The sequence below is a fragment of the Dunckerocampus dactyliophorus genome, chromosome 15 (genome assembly GCF_027744805.1).
Source record: "Dunckerocampus dactyliophorus isolate RoL2022-P2 chromosome 15, RoL_Ddac_1.1, whole genome shotgun sequence".
Lineage (NCBI taxonomy): Eukaryota > Metazoa > Chordata > Actinopteri > Syngnathiformes > Syngnathidae > Dunckerocampus > Dunckerocampus dactyliophorus.
The window spans coordinates 19279822-19298880 of record NC_072833.1 but is presented as its reverse complement, the minus strand read 5'-3'; the positions used below and the strand labels follow the sequence as shown (position 1 = coordinate 19298880).

Genomic DNA, 19059 nt, shown 5'->3' with positions numbered 1-19059 from the left:
CCCAGTTTTCACTGTACAGGGCAAACAGCGTATATGGCATTGCATGGGTGAGCGGTTTCCTAATGTCAAAGTTGTGGATTATTCACATTATTATCTGCATGTATATGTAACCGATGTGTTATTTCAGTTGGAAACAGTACGTCTAGATGGGAAGATCAGGGGGGTGGTCCCCATTTCAAGAGTGTTCCAACTACTGGGGGATCACACTCCTCAGTCTCCCTGGGAAAGTCTATTCCAGGGTGTTGGATAGAAGGGTATGACCATTAATCCAACCTTGGCTACAGGAGGGGCAATGTGGTTTTCGTCCTGGTTGCGGAACACTGAACCAGCTCTACACCCTTGCAAGGGTACTGGAAGGTACAAGGGAGTTTGCCCAATCGGTCTACTGTACATGTGCTTTGCGGACTCGGAAAAGGCATTTGACCGTGTGGGATTGGTGGCACACTATTGGGTGCCATTCGGTCCTTGTACAGCCAGAGCAGGAGTCTGGTTCGTATTGTCAGCAGTAAGTCGAGCCTGTTCCTGGTGAACATTGGCCTCCTGCTTAGGCTGCATTTTGTCACTGATTCTGTTCATAATTTCATAATTTTTATTGACAGAATCTGTAGGTGCAGCCAAGGCGTTAAGGGGGTCCAGTGTGGAGGCCTTAGTATCTTGTCTCTGTTATTCAGAGACGATGTGGTCCTGATGGCCTCATCAGTTTGCAGCTTCTGGGATGAGACTCAGCACCCTCCAAATCTGAGGCCATGGTTGTCAGTCGGAAAAGGGTACATTGCACCTTACGGGTTGAGAGTGAGGTCTTGCCCCATGTGGAGGAGATCAAGTATCTCGGTGTCTTGTTCATAAGTGAGGGAAGTTTGGAGCGTGAGGTCGACAGGCGGATCGGCGCACTGTCTGCAGTAATGCAGTCGCTCTACTGGACCGTCGTGGGGAAGAGAGAGCTGAGCCGGAAGGCGAAGCCATTTAGGAAGGCAATTTACCGGTTGATCCATGTTCCCACTCTCACCTTTGCTCATGAGCTTTGAGTCGTGACCGAAAGAATGAGATCGCAGATACAAGCGGCCGAAATGAATTTCCGCCGTAAGGTGGCTGGACTCACCCTAAGAGATTGGGTGAGGGGCTCGGCCATCCGGGAGGTGCTCAGAGTAGAGCTGCTGCTCCTTCATATTGAGTGGAGCGAGTTCAGCTGTTTATGACTTTCTAAATATGGGTTTTGACATTATTAGAGCCCTGTAAACATGAAATAATCCCTATAGTCACCTTTACAACATTATTCTTTCTTTACACCACATTGTGCAGGCACTGCAGGGTCATACGAGATGGCATTGAATCGTGCCGGGCCCTAGACCCCCTCTTTCAATCATGTCAAAAGAGGGAATCTCGAGTGCCCTTGTTTAAATTTGGTGAAAAATAATCCAACATGGGACGAATATTAAAGAGTTGCTGACATGATTTTTCAACTTGGCTTAAATATCACCAAAATCACTTGGGAAACGCCCCTTTTCTGAGAAGTTCAGAACATCGTGGCAGAACATCATGTAATTTTTTATTAATTTAACGTTCGCTTTCAAAACAACGAACAATGTAGAACATAATTACAAACAATATACAGCATATTTAAGCAAAGTTAAAAAATCATGTCAGTGACCCTTTAAAAGCATGCTCATGTGACTCTGTAAGCTTTGTTGACTTGTGTGTTAAGGCCACTCGAGCAACTTGCACACTCATTGTTACTCTCTCCCCTCCCTTTTGAAGAAACCCCCACCGGCCATCTGGCCCGACCAGGAAGTGACTATATGAGCTCAACAACCACAACGGGGCTTCATGCTTCTTCATGCTTCCTTGCATCCCCGCTAAATATTTACATAATTCCAGTGTCATGTTGGAATTGGTTTGTGAGAAAGACCCTAGCTGCTAAAGACACGAGGTGAAGAAATGAGTGGAGAATTGTGGGAAAGTGATGTAGTTCGCATTGGAAGGGAGTCCTCAGATATCATAAAAGAGAGCAAATTGTGATCAGGAAGTTCAATCAGAACATCAAGGAATCTTTTTTTTTGTGTCTTTAATAGTCATTTTTCACATATCACATTTAGTTGGATCTCATCGACCCAGGTCAGATCTTACATAAGAGGCGCTGTCACTTCTTTTTTAGATCTATTGTGCTCCCCTGAAGAGCCTCAGAGGGCTGCGTGGCTGTTGAGCAGCAGGAAACTAGCTTGTGTTTTATCGAATATGCATGCAGGGACTATTTTTTGGAGTGATTGGTTGTTGCCATAGAAGCTATCTCACATTTGCAAAGCATCAAAGAAGCCTCATCAGAAAGTCTAATGGAGGATGGGTGCCACTTGATCAGGAAGAAATGCATGTGCATCAGTCGTAATTGTATGGGCAACCAGGCTCTCCTTATTGGTGTGAATTAGCATTTTATTGGCACTTGAGAACAGAAACATTGGTAACATGTTCGGATTTCAAACTGGTCCACCTACTAAGCAGGTGAACCACAGTTGCTATGGCAACGACAAGAGATAACGTTATGTGCCCGATTACAAGATAGTGTATCATTCAATTTCAAGATGATGATCTACAAAGATACATTTTAGCTCCCCTGTGCTGTTTGCTAATAAACTGCTTTTTCCACAGTCAGCAAACATCCTCATAGTCATCAGAGTAACAAACAACTCCGGACTGACCTGTCACCGGGGCCTCGATGTCCAGCAGGTTCTTCTCTGAGCGAAGGATGGCCGCGCCCTCCCCGATGAGCCTGAGCGCCACCGCCTCCTCCACGCGGCCCTCCTTGGTCAGGTGGGCCTTCAGCACATCCACCTTGGGCTTGCCCTCGCTGTCGAACACCTCCTTAGCCGTAAGTCGGTGACTGGGCGGGAAGGGGACAGCTGCAGGTGGGTGAAAAGACCATGTTTAAAAAAGGCATTAGTATCCCCAGACATTTTCATTCTCCTGGGAGAACGTTGGCCTGTTGGCTTGGCGGCTTTAAGCATTCGCTTAGTTCGCCTATAGCAAGAAATGGCCTTGACCATAAATATACTGCCAAGGTTACAAAGCCTCCTCGAAATGGAAAAGTAACATATAAAAGACGTATTCAAATTTGTGACGCGATCATGGTGTTGACACATGCCTGCATCCGCCGTGGGCTCCGCGCACCTTGCTCCCTGACCCTGCTGCCCCATGATGGCTCAAAGGCGGACAGGTGAGTTGTCCCTGGCCCCTCTCCACCCTAGTTCTCCTGACCTCCACAACGGCATCCCAGCTATAATGGCAAGGTGTTCCGCCTGGAAGCATACTCAGACATGCAACACGGAGGGCTTGGAAGTGTGGCACGGTCTGGGGCTTTCAACAGCCCGGGAATAGTGTGTGAAATCCAGCTAAACTGCCGTCGCTCTGGAAGCCCGCGGACATGGCCATGGAGCTCACACTTTGCAAAACAATGAAGGACACATACAAGAATGTATTCATGTAGACTGATTTGGTGCAAGAATGCAGATAGACATGTTAGAAGCATTATTTTCATCTGCTACATTTATTATGTCTGCTGTTCGATCGTCTTGTTTTTAACCATTTTATGTCTTCAGCATGTACAATCACATAATTGGAGCAAATAACTTCAATGATAGTAATCATTATTCGCTTTGCCATATATTGTACAAACATACTGAGTGTGTATGTGGTCATAGTCAGTTTGACCCCCAGCTGCTCACTGGAAGTGACGCAAACGGCCTCGAGGTCACATGGTTGAAACCTAGCAATATGAATTCCTGTCTATTTCATGAGTACTGTTGAATCACTCCTGTGCAAAATGCTCCAAAGACAAATTTAAACACCAAATGTTCTAATCCAAACAGATTACAGTGTTTCCCATGGGGCTCACAGGACATTCTAACTATGGCATCATGATATCGTCGTCTAATTTGCCTGTGAATATTCTCCAGAATATCCAGGTCAATGTATTCTCAGGGCATTGAATCGATTGCAACTGGACTGTTCATGTTGTCACAGAAGATGTTTCGCCTCTCATCAGAGCAGACTTCATCAGTTCATGCTCAAAGACTAGGTGGGACACACACCAGTCAGACTAGATAGGACATCTCTCACCTGTCAGCTCGCTCCGATGAGAGGCGAAACGTCTTCTAAGACAACCTGAAAAGTCCAGTTGCGATGGATTCAATGCCGTGAGACTCATCTAATTTGCATAACTGGCCATGATGCATGTGTATGTAATTTTATGCATATTTATCAATCTGTGATGGTCAAAATTTATTTGTGGTGGGCTGCGTATGGGAAACACTGAGTTATTGAAAATAAGGCTCAACTAATTGAAAATAAGGCTAAGCTTGCAGTTTTTACAGAATAAACAGGTGTGTTTTTAAGCCGAAACAAGTTAGCTTTAGGCTGTGAGTGTGTTAACTAACATCCATCCATTGCTGAAGGTGACATCAACGGTAACCGGACCTTGTATTCTGGTGTCCCTTTGCTCAGCGAAACAATATGGAGTGTCTCAACTGACCTGTTTTTTCTTTTTAAACTATCTAACAGGTGTGTGTCAAACTCTGCAGATTCAGGGCTCCTTGCTGAAGACAAAGTGCTAAAATGCACCGCTATCCTCCCAGTCTGAGCACTGCTTAGAACTTGTTGATTCCGCTCAGGTATCTGGGGCAATGACAAACCAGCGTCTGATATAGAATTACACCAAGCCCTGGGTTGGCCTCCCCTCACAGCACCTGCTGTGCAACTCAAGACTGAGGCCTTTTGACTGCAGCCTACTGGCACACTTTGACGCAACAGTAGCATTTCGGCTTGTTCGTCTTATTTTCAGGTCGGAGCCTGAAATTATTAAAATACTTTTCCTGTCATAGGCACACCCTGCGCCATAATGCGACCCTTTCAGTGAAGCCATATGACATAACACTTTGTAAAATTCCGAGCAGCAAAGAATAACACTATAACCTGAGAGAAAGCAGTGCTTGTTGCCTCTCAACACATCCTCCTTTCATTGCCTTCAGTCATGACAATGGAAACACTGAACTTTCCCCTTGTGGAATTTTAAACAGCCTTCCTTATTAACGGGAAAGTGTGCCCCTGCCAAAACATTACAAGGCACATTGTAATAGTCTAGATATGTGAGTGTGTGTGTGTGTGTGTGTGTGCGTGTGTGACAAAAACGGACTTCCCAGCATAGCAATGAATGAAAACACCGGCATGCGTCTGTCCGTACGTGCATCCACCATTTTCATGGTTGCGAGAGGCTCTCTCGACGCACTGCTCCCTAATGCTCCATTAGCAGCTCACCTTCATTAATTCAACAGTCCCTCCCTCCTGTTATGTAACTGGCTAGCTGCACTGCAGGCTTGAATCTGGCATGACGGAGAAACGGAGGAGAGAGCGGGCATCTGAATGAACTTTCCCTGGAAATTTGCTTCAGATTAGCATTGTAAATTCCATGCGTGAAATGAGTTTTCTCTCACTGCTAGGAGGGCTTTGGTAAATAAAGAGTATGCATGTAGAAAAAGGGCTGCGATTCTTCAGCAAAGCAGCTTTTACGTTTCACACACATCTGGAGTTTCACAAAAGCGGCAGCTCATCACCTGCAACTTCAGGCGTGCAACTTGTGAATGAAATAATCGGTGTTCAGCTTGGTTGTAAACGGCAGCTGGAGGCAGGCATTCATCCGTCACACTGTGGTTCTTTGAGAATGGAAACATCAGGTTGTGAAATATCGGCTATGTTTTGCGTTGATACACATGTTTTCGTCACTTATTAGCCATCCAAGACATGTAGACAGAACCTTCCTTTGATTCATACCCTAAATAATACTCCACTTAACGCCTTTAACTATTAAGTCTTGTTTGTGCACAGATAGGAAGTCCATTGTTGCCAGGCAGAATTTGTGAGACATTAGTATCCCCAAAAGGCCAATAAAAAAATAAGAGTAAATCATCATCATCTACCATTTGAGCCACTGTACAATAAATGCTGGGTTGCAACCACGTGACCTAGAGGCAGTCGTGTCACTTCCGTTATGACGCGTGGACGGCACACAAAGAATACAGCCACATACAAATTCAGTATCTTGTACAGTGTTTGGCTGATTGTGAATAATGGACATGAAATAGGTGAAAACAAGGCGAGCAAGCTTATCTTCCGTCTCAGACCTACTGAATGTAGCCGATGAAAATAATGCTTCTAACAGGTCTATCTACATTGTTACACCAAGTCAGTCTGCATGAATACATTCTTATACGTGTCTTTCATCGTTTCACTGCGCTGTTTGGCAAAGTGTGACCTCCAGAGCCAAGCCCCAGGGCTTCCAAGGTGAAGCACCTCACCTCGCCGTTTTAGCCGGGGTGCTGCTCAGAAGATCCAGAGTGGAGAGGAACCAGGGCCACCTGTTCACCTCTGAGCGCTCATGGGGCGACAGTGGCAGGGAGACAGGCCGAGGTGCTTGGAGTTCAAATACGGCTGGTGCAGACTTGCCCCAGTCTTTTATACGTTACTTTTCCATTTTGTTTTCTTGCAACAGACCAGGCGTAATCTTGCCGGTATATTTATGGTGCGTATAGAACTTAACGTAACTGGGCACTAATACAGTTGGAGCATTTATAGTAGCTGAAGCGGTATAAGGAAATAAACCTATAGTTTTCTGTTGTGAGGCAATTCTTTCTGCTTTTCCCATTTTCAACAGCATTTTCGAGTTCCAACAATATACTTAGGTTTAATATAAATTTTGCTTGTTGTTGGTCACTGCAAACAAGAGCGTGTTCAGACTCGGCTTCACTCAATGAGAGGCAGGTTCAGTAGCCACCTTTCTCTTTGTTTTTCCGGTTGTTTCTTGAACTTTTTTATCTTTATGATGGACTACTTTAGGAATATTGTTTTCGAAAAGCCCCATTTGAAAGGTTTCAACATGCGAGAACAGCGTACATATGTGGCATTTTCGCTCTGATTTTACTTACATGACATCCAGCTACAAATACGCTTTACCCTCCATCTGTTTGAGCCAGTGACGACAGCAACTGGATGTGACGTCACGTGCAACCCAGCAATATACACAATGAACGGGGAGTGTGGGAACGAACAGGAAATCAGACAGGAAACAGCATTATATGGAGTATGAAACTCACTAGTCTGTATTCAATGTAGTCAGTTAACCACAAAGTTGCCAGATGCATTGTTTACAAAAGTAATGCCGGGGTATGTAATTGATGATGTATCATGAAAGGCTAGGATCACTTTTTCCCCCACACAGGCCCATGTAGGTTTGAGTTCTTTTCTCCCTTGTAATAAAAAATTTCAGTCAAAAACTGCATTTTGTGTTCATTTGTGTTGTCTTTGAATAATATTTTATTTTGTTTGATGACTTGAAACATTTAAGTGTGACCAAAAAAAAACAAAAACAAAAAAAGAATTCAGGAAAGGGGCAAACGCTTTTCACACCACTGTGTAAGATCCGACTTACACCAAAACTCGAGTTACATCACAGTCCTGGAACTCGTACATAGCCGAGACGAGATTGGGTCTACGAGAACAACATGAGATGAGATTTTAACATTAATTTGAATAAAAGTATGTAATAAAAAGTATAAATTAAAATATAAAATTAATAATACATTAATCAAATAATAAAAAATAAAATACAACTATAAAATTGTCCCACAAACTGACACTGAAAGATATTTTTGTCACCATTTATGAGACCAAATAAACCACTGTTATGATGATAATAATAATAATAATAATGCTCACTGTTTTTCTATTGTCTACTTGTCTTAGTCTATTTACATCTGGGCTGTCTAGCTGTCCTTTGATAGTTCTTAATAATTTATATATCTACATTATACATATATCCATCCATTCATTTTTCATTTTATTAGTATCAACATTTTAGATTTTTCTAGTTACATTATGCCTTTTTGCGCTATTTTTCCACTTTTACTGGGTTTTTGTTTATTTTATTCCTGCAATGAGCCACATTCACTCCTGTGCGACTGCTCGGCGGATGCCTCACCTTTGTTGATGGCTTGTATTTAATCACTAAATAAATGCATGATGCAAGAGACACTTAAATGTGCAGCCTTACTTGCTAAATATAGCGACCATGTCGCTAAACACGGATCTCTTCTATGTATGAGGTGTCTTATGAAACAAAACCGGTGATCGCAGTGCATGAAAGCTGGCGCTCAGCCAAATGCGATGCGCGTCAATAGAACCGCTCTGATTTAGGGTGTGGACAAGTTGATCTGACAACTTTAATTAAAGTTGATGAAATGTAGAATTACTACATCTTCTGCTTGGACATCAACAAGTAGCAAGCAGCTGTCGATGGAAAAAAAAACATTCACACGTCAGCAGACGCTGCTGCTTGGAACACCAAGGTAGGTTGGATTGCCAGGTGTGCCTAAAGCTACTTAAAAGTGTGCACTTCCAATAATTCCTCGCATCTTGCCACTTCCAAATTGCTGTATTATCATTCATAGTAGCGATGCCATAGTTCAGTCTGATTGGCTTCCTTGGCTGGCTTGTTCTTCAGCTTTTATCCAAACGAGAAATCTCGTCACATTTTAATCTTGTGGCGACACCCCTAGTTTTTACATTTGAAAAATAACAGCTTCTCTCCAATTAACACCCTGCCCTCTTTGAGGTTTTGGCAAATAACACCCTTTGTGCATTGCAGGGGTAAAAATCAATATAAACAATGCCTTGGATGAAATAACATTCTAGCATGGCAGCAAACTATATCGACAACCTCGTAAAAGATCACAAACGTAGCAATTTGCGACAACCTTTCATCGACTCCATCCTGCCATGTGTGAGGTCTTTCCAAAAAGAGCTGATGGTGTGCGGAAAGGAGCCCCAGAGCATGGACGACAATTGGCTTCATAACAATTACAAAGGTCTGTTTGGAACATGCCAAATAAATGTATTAGTTCGATTAGTTCAGATGTTCTTATGCATAAAGGCCCTCTGCTTTGGAGCTTGGTCTTGCACCGTAAAGTAATTGCACTATATGCTGATCAAGATGCACTGAGCCGCATACATTCATTGTTAACACAGGGAAACTAAAAACTCGGTGGGCTTTTTAATAATGACAGCCTCGATGCATGCAAAAGAGGATGAGCACAATGCCTTGAGTAGGCCACAGAGTGCAACTTACTCTTCCGAGATTGCCAATTTTGTTAATTGAATTACATAACAATGAATAGGAGCCGGGAGTATGGCGTCCAGCATAAACAGGCTGCATTTTAACAGGGAAGGCTGCACACTAGGGCTTGAACAAAGCCGACACAATACTTCCGTCTTTTCCACTTGTCTTTGTCCATTTACATTTTTCACCATGAAGGCCAAGTGTTCCCAGGAGACTTTAACAACATGAGGGGGGTTTCAAGCTCTGGCTTCTCCTTGGCTCTATTGCTAGCCAAAGGCTGGGCTGCACTGTATTTGTTTAAAGAGTAGATGCTGGACTATTGTCAGTTATACTTCCTGTCCCTTCCGTAATTTGTTACCATGTGGGAACATGGTACGCCTCTGTACCGTACCAAAAAAAATCTGATTACGAAGCATGTACTGCACAGTATTCTTAATGCAAGCTTATATGAAGAAAGCCTAAGGTCATTCTGTATAACATAGAACTGCAGCTGAAGCATAAAGCACATTTTAATCAGGAAAATATACAGTAAATGATATGCAATGCTGGATACATAAACATGATTTGTATAGGTCACAGTTTTATAATTGCTGCTGAACTAATATAAAGCTAAGATAATGTCTTTATCATACTGTAGCAGGGTGTATTAAATCCACCTATAGAACATAAGACAGCCCATCCGGCCCTGCACAAATCACAACTGGCTTAGCAGGCTTTAGGCCTGGTGGATGAAAGGTCACTCGGAAATTGCCGCGCACCACTTTGTGATGCATTAGTCGGGATGGGGGGCAGCCCAAAACAAACCCTTAGCAGAGTGTAGCTTTGGCGGCTATGTGTGTTTGAGTGTGCTGATGTAAATCTGTGTGCAGTAGGGGAATGCTACTGATCATTGCAATGCTTGATAAACGGAGTGCTGGGAGTGGGAGGCTTTTAGAAATTGAAAAAGCGCAGAAAAGGCATCCAAATAAAGATAAACTGGAAATGATCACATGTGTCGAGAGGGAACGCCGAATCAAAAGACAAATTCATAGTATGACTTTTCTCAGATTATACTTCATTGTGTGAATGCTTGCATTTATTCCGCCTAATTTTTTATCCGTTAATTCCTCCTTCATTTCTCAACTAATTCAACCCAATCCAACATCAAAATGTTCATCTCATTCAGTACAAGGTGGCTATCTATTTGGAATTTCCAAAATATTCCCACCTTTAGTGTAATTTCACATTTTCTGTGAAAATGTTCCCATTGAAATCGAACGGGCAATTTATTTGCCGCCTCATACTGGTGAAAAATCATTTTACAGTTTTCCATTACTGAATTACTGATTATACAGAGGTGACATAGCTCAGGTGCTTGAGTGCTTCATTCCCCACCCAGAGGTACCACCACTGGTGAAATGTCACCTAACAATTTCTATAACATACAGTATATCACTATAACTTTCCACTTACTATTCTACAGTATAAACCGGGAGTGCTCACACTTTTTTAGCCTGCAAGCTACTTTTAAAATGACCAAGTCCCAAAGATCTACCTACTACTATAAATATAGAAAGTATATATATTTACTATATTTATTTTAAAAAAATATGAGTAGATATTTATGTACGTTATACATGTATATCAGGAGTGCACACACTTTCTCAGCATGCAAGTACAGGTCAAAATTATGTACCTCTTTCTATAAAACATAACATTTACAAAATGTAACCAGTAAACTCTGAAATTCTATTGTAAATATTGATGATTAGTATTTCACATTCACATTTTCAAAGTTTACAAGTAATCAAAGTAGTTGCTATCATAATTCACTTCAATATGGAAATAAAGATAATTACACATAACTCCTAAATAGTTGTGTACACAACCTAAGCACTGGTAAACCTGTATGTCAGTCAAATTAGCTGTTGAACGTTCATTAGGGCACACAGTTACCATTTGCTATCAAACATTACTCATATACAAGAATTTAAAATGATTATGCAAAAGACAATGCAGCCGAAGTCAAGACAACATATTGAAAAGGTTTCACCAATGGGCACATTTTTAATTTCATCATGAAATAATAGTTTAAGATGCGAACGTGTAGAAAACACTGATTTCTGTAGTAGAGTTCATGACGCCAAGCAAAGTCAGTAAACAATACACTTTTTTTCTACGTAACTACAGGTTAACATTGGTCAATTGGTACCCTGAAGGTTGTGAGTACAAGCCCTGTCTAATTGTTCATCATGTTTAATAAAATTACATTACATTTAACACTGCTTATTTTTAAACACCTGATACACATTCTACATTTCAACATGTATACATTTTAACAGCATTTTAGTACAGCTTCAGCTCAGCTTCCAAATTATTCTTACAGCTTCCAAACTACTCCTACATTCATTCCTACATTCTTTCATACTTTTTCAAAGCATTCAGCTCTTCAACACTCACACGCAATGTCTGGCACAGCTTCATCTAGTTTATTATTACGGTTTATTAATTCATGCCCGGATAAATTATCCACCGCTTTTGTTATAATGTCAAGGTGATTTATATTCAACAGTCATCAATATGCTAACTGCAATAATAACATATCGACCTGAGACTTACAACGGGTGCCGGACTCCTCCCTGATGGGTCTCTTACAATTGAAAGAAGACACCAACTGTAAAATGAAGTGTATTGTGGAAGATGTCAAGCGAGGGATTAGAATGTTGCGCTGAGGTGTACTGACAAGGATACGCAGAAACTGGATGGCTGCAAAACAAGAGCTGGGGAAGGGTGATATTGCCTAAAATTCATATTGCGAAATATATACACCCCTGATCAAAATCTTAAGACCAGTTGAAAAATTGCTAGAATTTGCATTTTGCACAGTTGGATCTTAATGAGGTTTTAAGTAGAGCTACAATATGCAAAAACAAGAAGGGGGAGTGAGACAAAAAGACAAAAACTTTTGAAAAAGCAATTTATTGAAAACAACAATTAAACTGAAATAGGCTGTTTATCAGCTGATCAAAAGTTTAAGACCATCGCTCAAAAAATAACTAAAAACTCTCCAAACCAGAACAAAAAATGTTCTCAGTAGGACTCAGTAATGAGTAGCTCCACGCTTGATGCGAGTGTTTCCAGGAGGCTAGTGGGAACATTGCTCCAAGTGGTGAAGATGGCTTCACGAAGGGTATCAACTGTCTGGAACTGATGGCCATTTTTATAAACTTCCCTTGCCATCCATCCCCAAATGTTCTCTATGGGATCTAAATGAGGGAACATGCAGGATGATCCAAAAGAGTGATGTTATTCTCCCTGAAGAAGTCCTTGGTCAAGCGAGCATTGTGGACTGCAGCGTTGTTGAAAAACCCAGCTGTTACCACACAGACGAGGGCCCTCAGTCATGAGGGATGCCCGCTGCAACATCTGCACCTAAGCAGCCGCCGTTTGACGACCCTGCACCACCTGAAGCTCCAGTGTTCCACTGAATGAAAAAGCACCCCAGATCATGATGGACCCCCCTCCACTGTGCCGGGTAGAAAACATGTCAGGTGGGATCTCCTTGTCATGCCAGTAACGTTGGAAGCCATCTGGACCGTCAGGTTACATTTTTTCTCATGAGAGAATAAAACTTTTTTCCACCTTTCAATGTCCCGTGTTTGATGCTTCCTGGCAAAGTCTAAACGGGCAGTTTTTTGGTGTTGAAGGAGACGAGGTCTTTGAATTTGTTTTTTTAAACCCTTTTCCCGTAGATGCCGTCTGATGGTTATTGCGCTGCAGTCGGCACCAGTAAGGGCCTTAATGTGGGTCGAAGACCGCCCTGTGTCTTGATGGACAGCCAATCGGATCCTCCGGCTCAGCGCAGGTGCGATTTTTTTGGGTCTACCACTTGACTTTTTTGTTCCATAATGCTCAGGATCTTTCAAAAAATGTAGAATGACTAATTTACTGCACCCAACTTCAGCAGCAATGGCACTCTGCGAGAGGCCTTGCTTATGCAGCTCGACAATCCAAGCACGTTCAAAAAGAGAAAGCTTCTCAGCTTTAGCCATCAGGAGGGCATGACAGTGTGAATGCCTGACAGAAAATGACAATTTTGACCAGATTTTGGCTTTTATGGCCTGTGGTCTTAAACTTTTGATCATCGGATAAACAGCCTATTTCAGTTTAATTGCTGTTTTCAATAAATTACTTTTTCAAAGTGCTTTTTCTCTCACTCCCCCTTCTTGTTTTTGCATATTGTAGCTCTACTTAAAAACTCATTAAGATCCAAATTTACAAAATGCAAATTCAAGCAATTTTTTAACTGGTCTTAAGATTTTGATCAGGAGTATATATCTTATACTCTAAAAGGACTCGCAGAAATAATTCCACTTCGGGGGAGATGACTGACTTCTGCGCATGTGTTCTTTTTTCTTCTATTGTTTGGTGTGTCACGTGGTCCAGTCTGAAGTATTTTGGTTGAAGCGTGGCATTTAGTACAAATGGCAGACTTTCTTTAATTTTTAAAACTGATCATAAAGAGGGTCGTTGGAAATGTTTTTCTAAGAGATCACCTGCTGTAAGGGGACCTTTGCATTGCAAATGGGAGATGGTTTTGCATTGAATTGTAACATGCACATTTCCCCCCCCAATGCAGGGCAAGTCACTTAATTACAACAACTTGCAGTCAATCATAATAACATAATTAACGGCAACTACAATGAGTTCATTAGCGACAATAAGTGCTTATAAGAGTTCTTGGCCCTCCTTGCTTCTTCCCTGACATCAAAAATGCAGGTGAGGAGAAATTACATGAAACCCAGCAAAAGAGGTTGCCAGGGAAACAGGCCTGTGGAGTTGCGGTCTTAATCTTTCATCCATCAAAGCTTAAAAAATTACATGATCCAAGACTGGAAAATTGGTGCAGCGACGCCATGCTGCATATTTTTGTAAGCTGAACACCAAACAAGCTAGCTGGTCTCGTCATTATTAAGACGGACAGCATGCAGGAACACGCCAACATGAGTGGCCCTCGCGCCATTGCTGCCAGGCCATCAAGTTCTGATAGAAGCTGTCAGTGCTTTTGAGACCTGAATGACATGTGGGAGCGAGCGGCACAAGCCGGCACTAATCCTGCTGTTTGCTCAACAGATTTCAGACGCAGAGAGCGCGTTGGTGGAATGACCAAAAAATGCACCCGCCGCCTGATGACTAAATCCCCCCGATCAATTAGAGAGGAGAGGGCGGGAGCGTGGGAGGCAGGATGAATGTATGTATGCAAAGTAAGCACTGGTGGCAGGAAGTAGGCGAAAGATGTAGTGGCCGTGGCAAGCTGGAGGCGGCGGGGGTGGTGCATTGGTCACTGTGTGAGGGATATCCCTGCATAGGTGTCCACTGCTGGAAGTTGGGGGCACGGTGAGCATCCTTCCAAAGTGTAAGACTCCTAATTTTTATTAGAAGTAACTTGTTTTTAAAAAGGAAAGAAACACTGGTAGCAGCTATAGGATAAGCTTTGGATCAGAAGAATTCGAAACATTTTATTTTATTTTAGATATACCCAGTTGCTTTTCGTGGTCTGTGCTTTTACTGAGTTATTTCTTGAATTCAATAGTGTTTTTTACTTCAGTAAGCCAAAAGGAACCCAAAGAAAGTCACAAGTGCCAGCATTTTGATAAAGAAGGTGAGAAACACTATTGAATTTAGGAAATAACTCGTGACAAAACGGGAAGATGCCATTGAGGAAGATGCCAAGAGGAAGTTGTTGTTCCCGATGCCACATTGTGTCTTTGGGAACAGTCAAGTCTTCAGTGAAGGTAAAAGTAACCTTAACTGTTCCTTTATTCCTTCTATTCATCATTTATATGCATTTAGAATTGTTTTACGCATGTAAAGCTATAATTGTAAAACTTTAAATACATGTTTTGTGTTAGCATTTTTGAGTCAACCACTGATGACATCATAGGCGGGCGACATAGCTGACTTGCGTTTGCCTTTTTAATTTTTTTTTTATTTCATCTAACCTTTATTTAACCAAATAAGTCCCATTGATACCAGGATCTCATTTACAAGGGCGACCGGGCCAAGAGGTCAGCAGCACACGTCACAATATCAACCGGAAAAAAAAACAAAACAAACAAAAAACGCTTCACTTTTGAGAGAACAGCCGCTTGCATTTCAAGTTCTCGGTAGGCTTTGAGACACATCTTAAACTACCTGTCAGTCATCTACGTATGTAATTAGGCTAACCTAGCCTGATGTTAAAATGTGACTAATGTCCCACTCCTTAATGTTACTACGTTATATGCAATATATGGCATGTATCACGTTGGACAAGTGTAGTGGTACAGTGTATGTGTAAAAAGTGGATAAGCACAACAGTGATTCCTCGAAACACACATAAGCATTAAAGGGCCACTGACATGATTTTTCAACTTTGCTTAAATATGTTATATATTGTTTGTAATTATGTTCTACGTTATTATTATTTTTTTTTTAAGTGAACATTAAATTAGTAAAAATAAAATTTTTGCATGTGGCGTCCGCCATTTTGGGACTTTGTTGGGCGTGTGTGACGTCGGCGAAGGCGCATCTCTCATATAGGCAGAGTAAACAAACATTAGAGAATGGACGAGACAGAAGATGTTTACAGTGATTATAGCAAAGATTTGACGGATTAATTTTGGAGGAAGAAGAAACATCTGGAGATGAAATAGAGAACTTGCAGAACATGGAATTAAGCCGTATTTATTCGAACCACCAATGATGGGACTATACTGTATGTCTGATGCTGAGGTGTCCATTGACAAGACATAGAGATGAAGATTGTTCGGCTTCAAACACAGGATAGTAAGTGTAAATTACCTTGGAGTTGCTTATCCTTCAATTATTGTTTTAAATCGGGTTGTTAATTAGCGTAAAGGGGTCTTTTTTTTGTGCTCGGCGGCGCCGCCCCCCTCCAACATATCGCTGTGAAAGTACGTTTTATAACATGTACAATGCTTTGAATGGTTGTCACTAAGGTGGCATAGTGTTTACAATATCCATCCATCTTCTATGCTGCTTATCCTCATTAGGGTCGCGGGTATACTGGAGCCTATCCCAGCTGACTTTGGGCGAGAAGTGGGGTACACCCTGGACTGGTCGGCAGTCAATCGCAGGACACAGATAGACAAACAACCATTCACTCTCACATTCATACCTAAGGACAATTTAGAGTCGCCAATTAGCATGTTTTAGCACCATGCATGTTTTTGGAATGTGGGAGGAAACTGGGGTACCCCGAGAAAACCCACACACATGCAACAGAGATTCAAACGCCTGACTGTGTGGCCAACATGCTAATCACTAGTCCACCGTGCGGTCGTGTTTACAATACAATATGTACAGTATATATATTACAATATGCCTTTCTCCTCCTTTAGTCTTGTTGCTAGCTTCCTCGCATCCAAAATGCGTTTATACCGTACTTACAAAGGTGTTTCTTTATAGCAGTCTTCGAACACGAGGTGGTGGTCCATATCACATACAAAGAAATTAACACTTGCTTCGTTCTCCTCACAGCCACAGCTCCACCCGGGGCTGCTCACTGCATGTGTCTGCTTACAAAGCACCGTCCTCTGTCACGGCAAGTAGCTCACTCCGCACTATACTGTGTGGTTCTCCTGACATCCACAGCTGCACCCGCGGCTGATCACAGCATATATGTCCGCTTACAACAATGCTCTTTCCTCGGCGGCCACGGCGGAGGCTATTCTACTTGCTTCGTTCATTGTAGTGTAAACCTTCACCTTTTGGAGACAAAAAAACTAAGTTACAATATCACTTGGACACTGTTTGGCATGACTACTATTTTTATGAAAAATATACCAAACAAAGAACATAGCACATAATTACAAACAACATAGAACATATTTAAGCAAAGTTGAAAAACCAAAACAATGTGTTCCCTGTAAGGTTTATTAAAAGCACATTTTAACTGTCTACATTCCAGCATCAAGGCTAGATTGTGAGAACACTCTTCCAATACGCTATTGTGGCACTTGAGACTTAAAATTGGTGAAAAATACCATACCTTTAAAATGAAAACTCTGAGGAACATCACTGCGTTCAGCTGGAACTGTCCTGTCTTTAAACAAACCGGTCTGAACTCGTGTTCAATTACTGCATGTGAAAACACCTTTATATAGTACATAAACTAAAATGGACACAGTCAATATGACAACAAACGAATGTCCACATGATGGAGGGCCTTATGATTTTAGTTTCTGGGCCTTTCAGCTTGGCTTCACTGCAGTTTCAGAATTGAACACAAGCAAAGTCGGCCTAAAAGCTTTGGAACTAGATGCTGGCAATGCCTTCTCCGTCACATCCCGTGTGATCCCGCAATCCTGCTCCCAGCTGTAGCAAGGGCAGCTCAGGTCGGAGTGATGCTGAAATCTCTACTACAGCCTGTCATTTGTGATGTTTGCACGATCTGATCTTTCCCCACCAAGTAACTTTCACCCTTCAGTAAAATAAAAAAAGGTTCCAATTGAGTTATTACAAATTGAGAAGGTCAGTGTAAAAAAAAACTCACGTGTTTGAAGGTTTGCGGTGAGGATAAGAAACCTGCAAACCTGCTGTAATAGGACCTGAAGAAGACGTTTCCCCCCGCTGTCTTCGCCTCGCTGAGGTCTGCACTCGCCACCCCCCTCCCTCCATAATGCTGTGACACAGGATTAGCTTTCATTAGAGACGCCGCTGTAATCAGCTTTGGAGCATAGCGGCGGCCGAACAATAGAGGAGGGCGAAAAGGATCTGGAAGCTGAATGCAGGCTGGAGTATTCCTGCACCTATGGTAACACATGATGTTTTCACGACAAGCAGAGCAGAAAAGCTACACTAACAATAACGCGTGTCCATTTTGAGGACATGAAAACAAATGACTGAAATGATTGCAGCCTGCAGGGTCGCCGGAAATGACTGTTGATGAGTTTCACCCAGTTTGTTTAATTGAATTTCTATTTATTTTAGAACTTTTAATAGGAATGACAAAAAAATATCCATATGGCAATATTGTGGTACCTCAGTTTTCATTAATTTGTTTCAGAAGGTCAGATAAAAACTGTTGTTTTGTTAACACCTGTACCACTTTCACAACATCAGCTTTCTTAATTTGTTATTTCTTCGCCAGCATAGAAGTTATCATTGATGCAGCAAATATTACGTTGCGTTACAGCATAGCGTAGCATTCTGACTAGGGATGCTCCGATCAGGGTTTTAGGCTGCCGATTCCGATCATCCATGAGTGAATTCAGCCGATAGATACCGATCACATAGATTAATTGTACATTTTTTATTTTATTTATGTTGAGCGCTATTAGCTATTGACATTTGACTCACTTTTTCAAGAGAACGTATACCACTGGTGAAACTTTCAGAGGATGAGACGCCTTCTTTAAGAAGACTTTGGATGTGAGAGTACATAGTTTGATGGCGTTCTAGCAGGACTTCCAGGTATCATGAAGCGGGGCTCCAAGTGAGAGAGCAGTCGGCAAACCTGGTGTCTTCCACCTCTGAGAGGCTGGTCATCTAGTGTGATGAATTCAAAAATTTTTCGGCTTTAAACTGCTGAGAGCTTTGGCTACATTCACTGCCGTTTGATGATCACATTGTGAGCCTCGAAAACTCACCATACCCTGTCAAGTGTTTGTTCTTCAAATTTATATCCCTAACAAATCGCAGGGAAGTTCCACAAGGAGAGACATGTTTGTTTCCGGTTTGGCACGCCTGCGCAGTGCGCAGAAAAGTATGCGGGGGATGCTCGCTACAGGCTGCATGCTGCAATAGTACGACGTAGAGGTGATCGGCTTTTGTCATCGGTGTTGAAAGGCAGCTATTGTCTTGGTCTTGTCTTGTGAGATTTGGTGTTGGGTGTGTAATCCAAGATGGCTGAATAAACAAGC

General features: G+C 42.1%; 1 protein-coding gene across 5 annotated transcripts in view; it reads right to left on the bottom strand.

The window, feature by feature from the left end:
• The window catches only part of LOC129168484 (protein phosphatase 3 catalytic subunit alpha), a 90586-nt gene that overhangs the window by 41652 nt on the left and 29875 nt on the right, over positions 1 to 19059 (bottom strand). For all 5 annotated transcript variants that reach the window (XR_008566266.1, XM_054753804.1, XM_054753806.1 and 2 more), the window contains exon 2: positions 2691 to 2891. Coding sequence is in view for 4 of the 5 variants with exons in the window: in XM_054753804.1 (XP_054609779.1) it covers positions 2691 to 2891 (201 nt within the window). In the remaining variant the exon portion in view is untranslated. The remainder of the gene's footprint in view (positions 1 to 2690; positions 2892 to 19059) is intronic.